General features: G+C 34.0%; 3 protein-coding genes across 4 annotated transcripts in view; 1 reads left to right on the top strand and 2 right to left on the bottom strand.

Moving 5' to 3' along the window:
* LOC107264428 (diuretic hormone class 2) overlaps positions 1–1,323 on the bottom strand; it is a 17,557-nt gene extending 16,234 nt beyond the window's left edge. Inside the window, exon 1 of the mRNA XM_015732663.2 lies at positions 1,204–1,323. The gene's annotated coding sequence lies outside the window, so the exon portion shown is untranslated. The remainder of the gene's footprint in view (positions 1–1,203) is intronic.
* A 5,779-nt stretch (positions 1,324–7,102) lies between these two features.
* On the top strand, positions 7,103–9,820 carry LOC107264836 (serine--tRNA ligase, cytoplasmic). 2 transcript variants are annotated; one of them, XM_025081308.1, is made up of 6 exons: positions 7,103–7,253; positions 7,313–7,758; positions 7,999–8,283; positions 8,772–8,993; positions 9,108–9,364; positions 9,442–9,805. In XM_025081308.1, exons 2-6 carry the CDS (start codon positions 7,498–7,500, stop codon positions 9,695–9,697), a joined length of 1,281 nt encoding a protein of 426 aa, XP_024937076.1. In that variant the 5' UTR covers positions 7,103–7,253; positions 7,313–7,497; the 3' UTR covers positions 9,698–9,805. The 2 variants fall into 2 exon arrangements, with proteins under 2 accessions (XP_024937076.1, XP_015589021.1); XM_015733535.1 differs by lacking the exon at positions 7,103–7,253 and having other exon boundaries at positions 7,297–7,758; positions 9,442–9,820.
* Positions 9,721–11,786, bottom strand: LOC107264842 (dnaJ homolog subfamily C member 17). Its single transcript, XM_015733545.2, has 7 exons — positions 11,329–11,786; positions 11,112–11,240; positions 10,884–11,018; positions 10,573–10,809; positions 10,419–10,499; positions 10,193–10,345; positions 9,721–10,114 (listed from the first exon to the last, which is right to left on the bottom strand). Exons 1-7 carry the CDS (start codon positions 11,395–11,397, stop codon positions 10,007–10,009), a joined length of 912 nt encoding a protein of 303 aa, XP_015589031.1. The 5' UTR covers positions 11,398–11,786; the 3' UTR covers positions 9,721–10,006.
* Between the last annotated feature and the right edge of the window lie 828 nt (positions 11,787–12,614).

Here is a 12,614-nt window from a genome sequence, read left to right on the forward strand (position 1 = left end):
CTCCCCCTCCCCCCTCCTCCCCACTTACATTATCAACCCAATCCATTTATCTCCACTGATGGTTCTCCTATCTTTTTCCCATCTCTTTTTCTCATCCTTTATAAAAGTCAGGGAGTTATTCAATATATAAGAAAGTTCCCAAGCGAAGGCTATGATTGCATTAGGACAATAACGTCACTCGGTAAACTCGTACAAGTTACTTGAACGAAACGAAGTTAACACTCGCGGAAGCGACGTGTTCGGGCCAATCGTATAGTTTTGTTATAACAGTTTTTACATGACAGGTACTTTCTTTTTGTTGATCGTAACAAACGTCAGTGTCATTTTATTCATGTCAATGATACGAATCAACTTTTCGTCAGGCTACATCTATCTTTTTTTGTTTTCATATTCACCTACGAGGCTCAACGTCACTTTTCTAATGGTTGATACGAACGATTTTTTCCAATTGATGCGAATTTTTGGTGAAAACTAAAATTTGTTTTATTTACTTTGAACATGCCGTAGGATTTGTTTATCGACGGGTGAATACAAATTTTACATGAAAAAAAAAATAAATTTTGAAAAATCCTACCCACCGAACGAGAGGAGGACTCGAATTAAAGAGATTAACAAATTAGCGAAAAATATTTCTTGCATAATTCTATGAGGTGTAGATAATGAAAGAAAAATAGTCACGAGGAGAAGTATCTTTTTTTATAAAACAAGAAAACAAACAAAAAATTGATTTCAGGTATACCTTTCTGATAGTATGCGATTATCATGTGACTGACGATAAATAATAAATAGCAAATTCGATTTCGAAACCCCCAAATTTATCCTTGATATCGGAACCCACGATAATTTTGGCACTTTGTTTCGCCGCTATCTCCAAGCAACAAATTTTTTACACCTAACGTGAAAGTTGTGATCCAATTTAAACGGCATTATCTCTTTGGCTTAAATTTGAGCTTTGTGACTTTTTTTGAGCGAACAACGTCTTTCCAGTAAAACAATATTTTTATTCGACCCAATTCGTGTTGCACTTTCCATAAAATCATTAGACAACGGATCGTCCCTTCAAGTTTTACAGAAAATGCAAAAAATTAATAATCCAAAGCTTTACGGCACCAATGAAAAATGATTGAAAGTCGAAAAAATTGAAAAATTGAAAAAAAAAATTAATTCCAAATTTGTGAATAATTAAAAAAGTTGGTAATCTACCTTCGAAGAGGGTGGTTGCTAGTCGTCCAGATATTTGCTGGGGTCAGTCGGTCCAGTTGTTCCTTGACGACGTCGAGGTCTGATGTGTCAAGCAGTAGCACGTATTGCGTTTATATAAGCCCGCGGCTTGGCGATTCAACCCCACCAGGCGAAGCGTCAGGATACACAAGCCAATAGAGAGAGCTTATGCCCCACCCCGTCATCCCCTTCGTCCCCTTTGAAATGCTCCAAAGCCAAAAGCAACCCCTAACCCCATAGCCTGAACTCTCTATGATATTCACGCCATGCGCCACAGGTGCCCGTCTTCTTGAAATCGTTCTCCGTGTATCCGGTGTCCATAGGGAATAAAGTTCCAATTTCTAGAAACAGTCGGATGCACAAGCAGAATAGTTTAAACGCACCAGAGCATTCGGGACGATAAATACGACAAAGTGGACTTGTTACGGTAAGTATAGCAATAATAAGGGATGGAATTTCTCAAATGACTTTTTTCATAGTCCTAGGGTCACAACTTCATAAGAAATTCCAAGCACAAAAATACTATCAACGCATCTGCCCTTGACGAGATTAGAAATTCTTATCAGTTATTATCAAGTTATTCCATGTCAGGAGGATGTGTACGAAATGGGGGGACAATATATTTTCCTCTGTTAATTAGCCAAGACAAATCGCTGATCAGTTATTATTCGGTATTACGGTCCCTGAAGAAAAGGTGTAAGTTCGTCAAGTTAAATCACATTTATCCTATCAAACCTTATCACAAAGGAAGATCCAATGTTCGTCCTAAGTCTAATTAATGACAAGTCTATCCTTCGAATTCTTGCTCCAAAATTCCTTCCTGTCATTTCACATTAATAATAACAAGACTCACCTTACTTTGGTATGTGACCCAAAAATTTTTATAATCCATGAATATTTTATATTTAACATTAGAACGAGCCACCCCCTAAAATTTTATTTTTAAAAATTTTTTCTCAAGATCGCGTCTACCGATGCTTCGATACAGCTTCCTGTAAGTGAAAGTCAACTATTTCTATTATTCTTCAATTACCATGCTTTTGCCTTGTAGGCACTCTGTTGTCGGTGACGGCAGTCAGTTGATAATTCCATATATTTTGTTGCTGAAGAAATGGCAGATTTTGACATTAAACAAAAAATATACGTCATGAGACTTTGCGCGTGGAATCTTTGAAAATAATTTTAAACATTCTCGTGACCTTTATACATGAAATACAGATTTGAGTATGCAGAAGATATTTTTTCAAATTACCCTCGCACAGTCTTGCTGCTACTCCATTGCGCTCAAGTAATGCACTGTTATCGTTTATTATTTTTTATCCGCTTACTTTAACGCGACGCCTCGCGTCGTTGTCGCGATGCAAATCTTCTGATAGCCCATTGTAATAATATCTGCATAAGAGTGTACCATACGCTTTATGCGAATGGGTACTGTAAACTACTGTAGGCTACTTTGAACGAATAGACAATACGTGAGCTAATGCGGTAGATGTTACTAAACCGCCCTATGATATTAGAAGCGAATAGAAACTGTACTTGAGTAAGGAATTTGAATTTGCGCGACAGAGAAAGACAGAGCATGAAATTATAAAATGAACTTTAAAATCTCTTTCAATAAATAAATAAATAAATACTGAAAGCCACCCTTGCCGAGAATAAAATTTCCCTGGAGTTCGAATGCACGACCTGATCGTAAATTCGAAATAGAATTTAGGTGGGTTGTAGGAAACGACAGTAACAACATCTGCCTTTGGAAATCCATTTAATTGACAGCACAGTCTAACTGCTTTCTGCCCAGCAGATCGATTGATTATTGATTATCCCATTTATCACTTGTCAATAACCTCACTGGCAGAGGTACAGCTTTTCGAAGTTTCATATATTTTCTAGAAATTCGTAAAAGACCATCGATAAAAACTTGAAGTTTGTAAAAAAAAATTTCATTTCAAGTTTTCTAACTAATCACGTAATTATGAAATATCGAGAATCGTAAGAAAATTTTCTGATGCTACTATCGAGTTTATGAAATTGTATCTACAATATCTTATTGAATGGTCGTAATGACTTTTTTTCTGAAAAATAAGGAAATCCTGTGTCGTAACCCGTGACGCAGCGCAATCACGTGTGCAAAGGGCAGCTTTTAAATCGATATCTCATTCGATTTATTACCAACATAGCGCTACTTGATAAAGCTCCTTATTCAATTGCAGAAGTCGCCGTAATGTGTTTCAAGTCGTACGGGACACACAGTATACGTATTTACATATTGCGTAATTGCATGATAGATTTCTCCAGGGTATTACAAGTAATGATGAAATTCTCTGGTTTTACGTGAATATTACGAGCGACAAATCAAATCCGTTAAGTGTATCGTACTTTGCGAGGGTTGACTTCATGCCCCAGTTATTAATAACGAAGTTCGACTTAAGCGTCTAAAATCACGACGACTTATGTTTTCGAGCCGAATTATATTGTGAATTACTTTTTAACTTTTCCCTCGCTCCGGATACACCCAAAAGCTACCAGTAATACGATTCAAAGTGTTACACGGAAAGAAGCCCGAATTAAATCAAATACAATTTACAATAACGTTGTTTCATTTGACTCTAGATTTGTTTTCCCAGATGTTGTTGGGCTTTTTTTTATTATTATTATTCATTCAACTTTTACTCGTACTTGTATACGAGATTTTCGTTCAGTTTCTTCGCACAGTAGGTTAAATACCAGAAGAACTTTGTAACGTGAGAAATTAATGGAAGGCTAAGAACAGAATAGGATAAGGAAAATATATATATATATATATATATATATATATATATATATATATATATATATATATATAGATTTCATGAGTGTTTTTTTTTATATAAGAGCCCAACGAGAGGCTAGCCGCTTTCATCGAAATTCGCCCAACAATTTTGTTGCTGTTTGATAGAACGACTGAAGTGGGTGGGTTGCGTTTATGAGATATTTGCCGAGATATAAAACAGGAATCAATCCGGCTTTCATAGGTTTTATACAGTGCGGGATAACTAAGGTCGATCCTTGGATTTATTCCGGGACTGATATAGACATGTCAAGCATCGAGTTATATCTCATTGTTTTTTTTGATTAAAATAACTTTTATTTGATCTACAGTCGACTCACCCGCTTTGACAGATTCGACTATACATTTATGAGTGAACAAATATTATGGTCATTAGTGGATTAATGCGTGGCAATGTTTTTCTTTAATAAAAAAAATGAAAATTTGCATATATCAATTCTATATAGTTTAATATATCTGAAAATTGGATTGATTAATGTTGATTGAAAATTTTGTATAATGAAAAATCCTTGTTTTTTTTTTTTGTAAAATAGTCATTCGTTTTTACATACGAATTTTGAAAAATTTCTAAAATAGCTACAGAACAAGATCCAAGTCGGATTATACTAAGTCAAAGTACCCAGTGCGAGTCACGTTCATTTGCAATTGGAAACCAACCCTAATTGATACGAATCCTTTAACGTGTACAATATCGAACCATGATTGCCGGGGATATCAATTCGTACCTCAAGAATTTTCCTGTCGATGACCATCGCGTAGATGTCGTAAGCTACAATTTAGTTATCGAGAGAAGATAAGACCACCATTTGCTTATTGCGTATTAGCTTAAATCACAAATATAAAAAAATATAGAATCAGATTTTAAAAAATCTTTAAAAATCCCATTATCGATATATCCGAATAACTAAAATACAAAGAATAACTAGTTCATCCGTATTATGTGCATTGGAAATACAATCGCTCGTACGATGATAGAATGTTGCCCAATGTAAAGGGCATTAAATTCATTCATGTTTAATGAGGGTTTAATCCTTTTGAGAAACAGAAAAGATATTTTTAATCAAGTATCTATACAGCCACCGCAGTCCTTACATGAGTTCTGTCCCTACTTGTGTGTCAAAATCACAATTGGTGCTAATTCTTGGAAACCTGAATCACCATAGTAGTCAATGCCAAACCGCCCACGAATACTTTACGTGTCAATAGCGATCATTATGTATAAACGTACAGATATAACAATAAACGTATAAAGCATTATCAACGTATTGCGTATCCGTTGCAAAATTCGATAACGAGAAAACCATCGTCACGAACCTAGCATCTAGTCTATAGAAACAGTGAACCATTAGAAATTCCTTATTACTTGATATAAGTACAAATATATTTCGAAGGATTCGAACATTTCGACATTCATGTCATTATAATACAGAAAACTGCTTATTTTGAGTACATCAAATTAACGTTGTGGTAAGATCAACAATATGTATAATTATGTCAAATTATCTAAACAAGTTAAGATCAAATGTTGAATTTACAACAAGTACAATATATATCTAACTCGTCTCATATAGTATAAGTGCTTATCAACAGTTTCTCACTCGATAATATATTATCTTACGTGTAAAATTAATTATTTGTAAATGACCATCTGCACGTCATCACACTGGTCGCCAATGAAAATTTATTCAACGCACAAATCTGGTAACCTGTGGCGACAGCGGTGGTCGATCAAACTCTTGTGCGATAGCTCGCAGAATCTTGCGATGTTGATATAACGTTGAACAAACATTATCTGTCATAGTGTATTAATTACCGTACGAAAGGGGCCTGCTTGTCCACACTTTGAAAATCCTCGATGCGTAGACAGTGTCAACCGGGCTCGTTTTCCCGAAAATGCCATAAACAGCCATATGGCATGAAGCAACGTAAAGGTGGCCTCACAGCGGAATCCCTATAATGTATAAAATATACCTGTACAAATACCACTTTTTCATCCTCCATAATGATATATGTATCTATGATCGTTAACAAGTAAATTTGACTATCGGAATATTCTATAGTGAACACGCATACCATTTCGTGTAGAACGATGGAACGTGTAAAAAGTCGTTGATTATCTTTATATCGATACACAACTTTCACCTTCTGACAGATAAAGCACGATATGTCGTTGGGACAAAATATAACGAATATTCGATCGTTGCTAAGGGACTCCACGAAATTTTATAAGAATTAATCTACTCGTAGCGAAATGATGTTCTGTTTTGATTTCATTGATAATTTGACTGTTTCTACTGGAGTCAAACGAGATTTGAAATACGTTAGATCAGAGAACATGATATGTTAATATAATATGGTTAGACGGTTAGATGTAACACGTATTTCTTTTTTTGTTCTCAATTCGACTCCGTTTAGAAACATTCATTGTGGCTGCTCTAAATTTTTCTTTATCTCTTCAAAAGTGAGGAGACTGTGTAAGGTCAGTGCATATTGATTCTTTAATATAAATAAATGTCTTACACTAGTGGATTGTTAGTCTAATGGAAAGTAACCTCAAAATCTTCCGCACGCTAAAAGCCAAAGATTTAGAACCCTTGGCGCCATAATTCCTCTATTAAAAATAAGCCAAGAGTTAGTAAATTGCGTAACAGCTCGTTAAATCTTGAATCTCCATACTTCCTGTATGTATATCCAATACGAATATTTTACGACAAAGAGTTTACGATGTCGTCTAAACATTTGGACGATCATTAATTACGGGACACTTCAATGAAATTAATTAATACTACTAATCGAGGTCGAGTTTTGATAATGCAATGTCCTCGATGGGGAAGTGGTTTTTATCTAATAATAAAACTTATCTTTTTTCTCCCCTGCGTCTTATCTAATCTCTGAATTACATAGTATTCGATGTCTTGAGAAATTAATAAAATCTGAGGATGAAAGTTAGGTAAAATATGGTTTAAAAGTGTAAAACATTTCTGTAAAATGGTTCTGCACAGTAAATCTGATATCAACAATGTGCATTCTAAAGTCGTTCAGAATATGTTCACCAGGGTGTGCTACTTTACTGGGTCTTCACGGTAGTTTCGTCAGGATTGCTTCTGGTTTGCCTTTCCCAGTTCGTTGACGTAGCACTGCTGATTCTATCTGAACGTCGCTTGAGTATTGTCCAGACTGTTTCCACGTGGTAGCACTTCGTATTGTAAGAAATTTGTGAAGCACAATTTGAAGAAAAATTAATCAAGATGGTCCTGGATTTAGATTTATTCCGTGCTGATAAGGGTTTCAACCCTGATAAAGTACGTGATAATCAAAAGAAACGGTTCAAAGATGTTCAACTGGTTGAAACTGTCATTGAAAAGGACAAGTATTGGAGACAGCTGCGGCACCGAGCAGATAATTTAAATAAGTTAAAGAATGTCTGTAGCAAGGAAATTGGTGAGAAAATGAAGAAGAAAGTGCCTGTTGGTGATGATGACAATGTTCCCAAAGAGATTGGTGATAATTTGGATGATCTCACTTCGGAGAGCCTAAAAGCCCTCACTGTTACTCAAATAAAGAAAATTCGAACACTTATTGATGAAGCTATTCTCAAGAATACTCAAGATCTTTCCAAGACTGAACTTGACAGGAATACAGCACTTAGGGAAGTTGGGAATCATCTGCATGAGTCAGTACCGGTTAGCAATGATGAGGAGGAAAATAAGGTGAGTATTGTCCTTTTCAATTTTTCATTAATTTGATATTCTCTGTTAAATTTGTTTCTCAGCATATGGAATATAAGTTTCATAAACAAGTGTGTCTTGCAAATATCATTAACGTATGATAATTCAGATGTTTCTCTTTGTTGCTTATGTCTACCAACTGTAATAACTAATTACATCAGCCATGTCACTTGTGCTACTAGTTGTCTGCATTTATTTCAATCCATAATTCATTCTTCCTAGGTTGAAAGAACTTTTGGAGATTGTACACAGAAAAAGAAGTATTCACATGTGGATTTGATTCATATGATTGATGGTATGGATGGGGAACGCGGTACAGCAGTCTCTGGAGGCAGAGGATATTTTCTTGTTGGGCCTGCAGTCTTTTTGGAACATGCACTCATTCAGTTTGCTTTGAGAAAACTTTTTGATAAAGGATATAAACCACTTTATACTCCATTCTTCATGCGTAAGGATGTGATGCAAGAAGTTGCACAGCTATCACAATTTGATGAAGAATTATACAAGGTGATTGAACCTTAATATTATTACTGTTAAAATACAATTTCTATATGAAATTTTTAGACTAATTAATATTCTATGTATTTTTTATAACTTATATTTTTTATTACTGTTAAAATACAATTTCTATATGAAATTTTTAGACTAATTAATATTCTATGTATTTTTTATAACTTATATTTTTTATTACTGTTAAAATACAATTTCTATATGAAATTTTTAGACTAATTAATATTCTATGTATTTTTTATAACTTATATTTTTTATTACTGTTAAAATACAATTTCTATATGAAATTTTTAGACTAATTAATATTCTATGTATTTTTTATAACTTATATTTTTTATTACTGTTAAAATACAATTTCTATATGAAATTTTTAGACTAATTAATATTCTATGTATTTTTTATAACTTATATTTTTTATTACTGTTAAAATACAATTTCTATATGAAATTTTTAGACTAATTAATATTCTATGTATTTTTTATAAGGTCACAGGTAAAGCTGGTGAGCGCATTGAAGACAAAGACACGGAGGAGAAATACTTAATAGCTACTTCCGAGCAGCCAATTGCTGCTTATCATCGAAACGAGTGGATAGCAGAGGATGCATTGCCTATAAAATATGCTGGTTTATCCACCTGCTTTAGACAGGAAGTTGGTTCCCATGGTCGAGATACGAGAGGAATCTTCAGAGTACATCAGTTTGAGAAAGTATGACTACCATTCTATTACATATTTTTATTATTTACATTAAATCTTCATAAAATACTGTATTGAACTTAAAAAGTCAGAAAAAGATTCTATTCTTTATTTACAAAATAACAGGTAGAACAATTCTGCTTAACATCTCCACATGATAATAAATCGTGGGAAATGATGGAGGAGATGATAAGAAACGCCGAAGAATTCTATCAGGAATTAAACATTCCATATCGTATAGTGAATATTGTTTCTGGTGCATTGAATCATGCAGCTTCGAAGAAGCTTGATCTTGAAGCTTGGTTTCCTGGTTCTACGGCATTCCGCGAACTCGTCTCCTGCAGCAACTGTCTGGACTATCAAGCAAGACGTCTTCATGTGAGGTATATATATACTTTGCGTATCACTGTGACTGGTTTTAATATCCATTAGCAAGAACTAATATTTTATTTCTTTATAGATACGGGCAAACGAAAAAAATGAATGCTACTACTGATTACTGCCATATGTTAAATGCAACAATGTGCGCTGTGACGCGTGTGATTTGTGCGATTCTTGAAGTCAATCAGACTGAGACTGGTATTCACGTACCAAAGGCAATCGCACAATTTATGCCTACTCAATATCAGGAAGAAATTCCATTTGTCAAACCAGCTCCAATTGAGGAAGCTGAGACGAAGAAGCAAAAGAAGCAGAAGGATGGATTAAAGAAATGATTGAATCAAAAATACTATAGGCGTTTTCAAGTCATAGCTAATTTATTCCAATCGCATTTTTTTTAACCTTTGCAAACGTCAGATGAACGATTGTTTCGATAAATAAATGCTTTACAATATTAAGTTTGCTCTTTGTATATTTTATTCTACATAAAGAATCTCCTTTATCCTTTTGAAATATCGAGATTTTGAGACATGTTGTAGGAATAGTAAAATTCTTAAATTCCTTGATAGTTGTGTAAAAATAAATACATTTATATAAATTTCTAATAAGTTCACAATTCTTACAAGCACTTATTTTCAGTGCTATCATGTATTTTCCTGATCCTGCAATTTTTGCCGATCTGCTGCTTGTCTTAATTCACCTAAGACCATCCTTTCATAATCTTCAAATGACATACTCGATTGTGGTTTATTCTAAAAAGGAAGTACATGGTATTTAAATGTTGTTGATCACTTTTGTATCTTTTCTTACAATTTAGCAGATATACTTACCACTTCCGGTGCAGGAGAAACGAAGGAAAATGTTTTTCTACTTGGTTCGGTTGACTGTGGAATTGAAGATTTCGAATTTTTATTGGTGGTCCATAAACCCTTTAATGTTAAGGGATTCTTGACGTGACCAATTGCTTTCTGTGCTGCTAATTCCTATTAAAAAATATTTATGCATGTCAATCACTTCAAGGAATATTATAATTTTATCAATAACCGGTATGCTTACTGCACATCGTTTATGTTGGAATTCCACCATAGCTCGTCCTTTATTATTCTTGGAAATTACCAGAGCCTCTATTGCCCCATACTGAAAACATTATTATTTGTTAAATCATATAAACCAAATGTTAATAGTTTAAAAATGGAACATAAATTATTACCGGTATTAATATATCGTACAACGTGTCGTAGTCATAGCCTCCATTATTTTGATCATCCTTCACAACTTTCCATTTAATTTTAATTCTACGTTCTTCTACACTACTTTGAGGTATATTATTCTGTTTGCAAAATTCTTGCTTTAATCTCTGAAGTCTTTCTTCATCCTTTTTACGTGCTAATTCTTGTTCCTCCATAAACAATCTTCGGGATTCTTTACGCAGTTTTTCTATTTCAGCCTATTGAATAAATAATAATAAATAATGGAAATTACTAATCCCAAAAAGGTGGAAACAAGAAAATTAATATGAACCTTTGATTTCACTTCCTGTCTGTGAGCTTCCTCACGAGCATTTAATTCCTCTATAAGCCTCTTGCGCTTTACATCGTACTCTTGTAAACGGAGTTTAGCCTGATGCCGAGCATTGAAGGCTTTATCATAAGTTACCTATAATCAAAGACAATGATAAATGTTAATATACAAATCATTATTACGAATGTTAAGACCTTTTTAATGTCTAAAAATTATTTTTATACCTACTCTAGTAGACTCTGTAGTCAATATTTCCAAAGCTTTCGACAGTTGATGAAACAATTCAGCTGCTCTTGGATTATCCGGATTTTTGTCAGGATGGCATGATAACGCTGTTGTGCGGTAAGCTCTTTTAATCTAAAATGTAAGAAATTGATGAGTATTGTTTAGCAGCAACGTCTTGAGTACGATTAATTGACATCTTCAATATAAATATTAGGTTTACCTCTTTTGTAGAAGCTGTTGGAACAGTACCAATCAACTCGTATAAGTCTAAATGCATTATATCCTCCATGGTATTTATATTTACAAAATTACGCAAAATATAAATTTCAACTTTTACAGAAATGACACTTCTTGGTTAACCTTCTGATACACTTCCCGACAACAGTGTACGGACCAGTGGTTACGAATCATAGGCTGTTCGCCAATGGCGTTCCAAATGTGATATTTACCGCCAGTTCTAAAGTTCGTAATTCAATAAACTAAATATTCGTAATCAATTAAAGACAAATTACACCGTAAAGTGTTCATTTCACTCTATTACTCTATACGAAAACTGTCTGTCGATAATATACCGACATTATGTAAACCCATGTACGCTCCGAACCCCGTTATCATGATTATCCTCGATGGTTCGTTGTAATGAAATTTGTAGGGTTTAAATAGGTCAACTTTTTGTAAAAATCTCAATCTGGCGAAGAATTGGTAACATTTTTTATGTACATCAACGTTTAACTTAAAGGTAACCAAAGAACACCAGTACTTCTATGAACTTGTATTCTCCAAATGTTTTGAATATTTTTTAAAAGTTTTACCGACAATGAACCTACCAAAAAAATAAGATTCAAGTGAGAATGTTTTCGGAGTACGTATACTCTATTGATAACATTTAAGTGTCTCTGTCAAAAAATTACCGAAAGGTCAACCGTTATACGCGTCTTCGGAAAAATGTTGGTAACTTTTGCGTAACAAAAATTCATTAGGTTACCAGTATTTTTTAGTCACCTTTTGGCTAAACCGAATTCGCAAGAGTAATCCTTTTCCTAATATGGTTGACTAAATACAAACGCACTAGACATTTCCATGTATTCTGTGCCGCGCAATTCTGACATGTAAAATATATATCTATACATAACACTTCAATTGGTAAAGTTCATTTGTAAGTGTCCGACACCTAGGCCCGCGTGACGCCATATTCCATATGATGTACAGTATATTTACTTCTTCAGTCAACGCTAATATCCAACATATCTTATTTCGTAATACATTTTATAAACTCTTATTATACCTCTCTCATTCAACAAATTAAATTCCCGTTCCAAAAATTTTCTCATCAACCAAAACAGCTGCATTTCTTCACAAAGGAATTAATAAAATAATGAATAGAATTCTCGAATAAGATGTATAAAATTGTAGCTCAAACTATTCAGCAGTTGCACGCGCCACGGGAATTAATTAATAATAAGACATACGACACGTACATAACTAATCTGGTGCCCACGCTCATTA

This window comes from Cephus cinctus, unplaced genomic scaffold, assembly GCF_000341935.2.
Source record: "Cephus cinctus unplaced genomic scaffold, Ccin1 Ccin1_scaffold0013, whole genome shotgun sequence".
In the NCBI taxonomy this organism is placed as follows: Eukaryota; Metazoa; Arthropoda; class Insecta; order Hymenoptera; family Cephidae; genus Cephus; species Cephus cinctus.

Excerpts from the sequence above, each read along its gene's own strand:
- LOC107264836 (XM_015733535.1), top strand. The coding sequence starts at position 7,297 with ATGGTCCTGGATTTAGATTTATTCCGTGCTGATAAGGGTTTCAACCCT. Across the intron at positions 7,759-7,998 it reads ATGATGAGGAGGAAAATAAG|GTTGAAAGAACTTTTGGAGA; the intron begins GTGAGTATTGTC and ends CATTCTTCCTAG. Across the intron at positions 8,284-8,771 it reads TTGATGAAGAATTATACAAG|GTCACAGGTAAAGCTGGTGA; the intron begins GTGATTGAACCT and ends ATTTTTTATAAG.
- LOC107264842 (XM_015733545.2), bottom strand. The coding sequence starts at position 11,397 with ATGGAGGATATAATGCATTTAGACTTATACGAGTTGATTGGTACTGTT. Across the intron at positions 10,500-10,572 it reads TGTACGATATATTAATACCG|TATGGGGCAATAGAGGCTCT; the intron begins GTAATAATTTAT and ends TAATGTTTTCAG. Across the intron at positions 10,115-10,192 it reads TTTCTCCTGCACCGGAAGTG|AATAAACCACAATCGAGTAT; the intron begins GTAAGTATATCT and ends CTTCCTTTTTAG.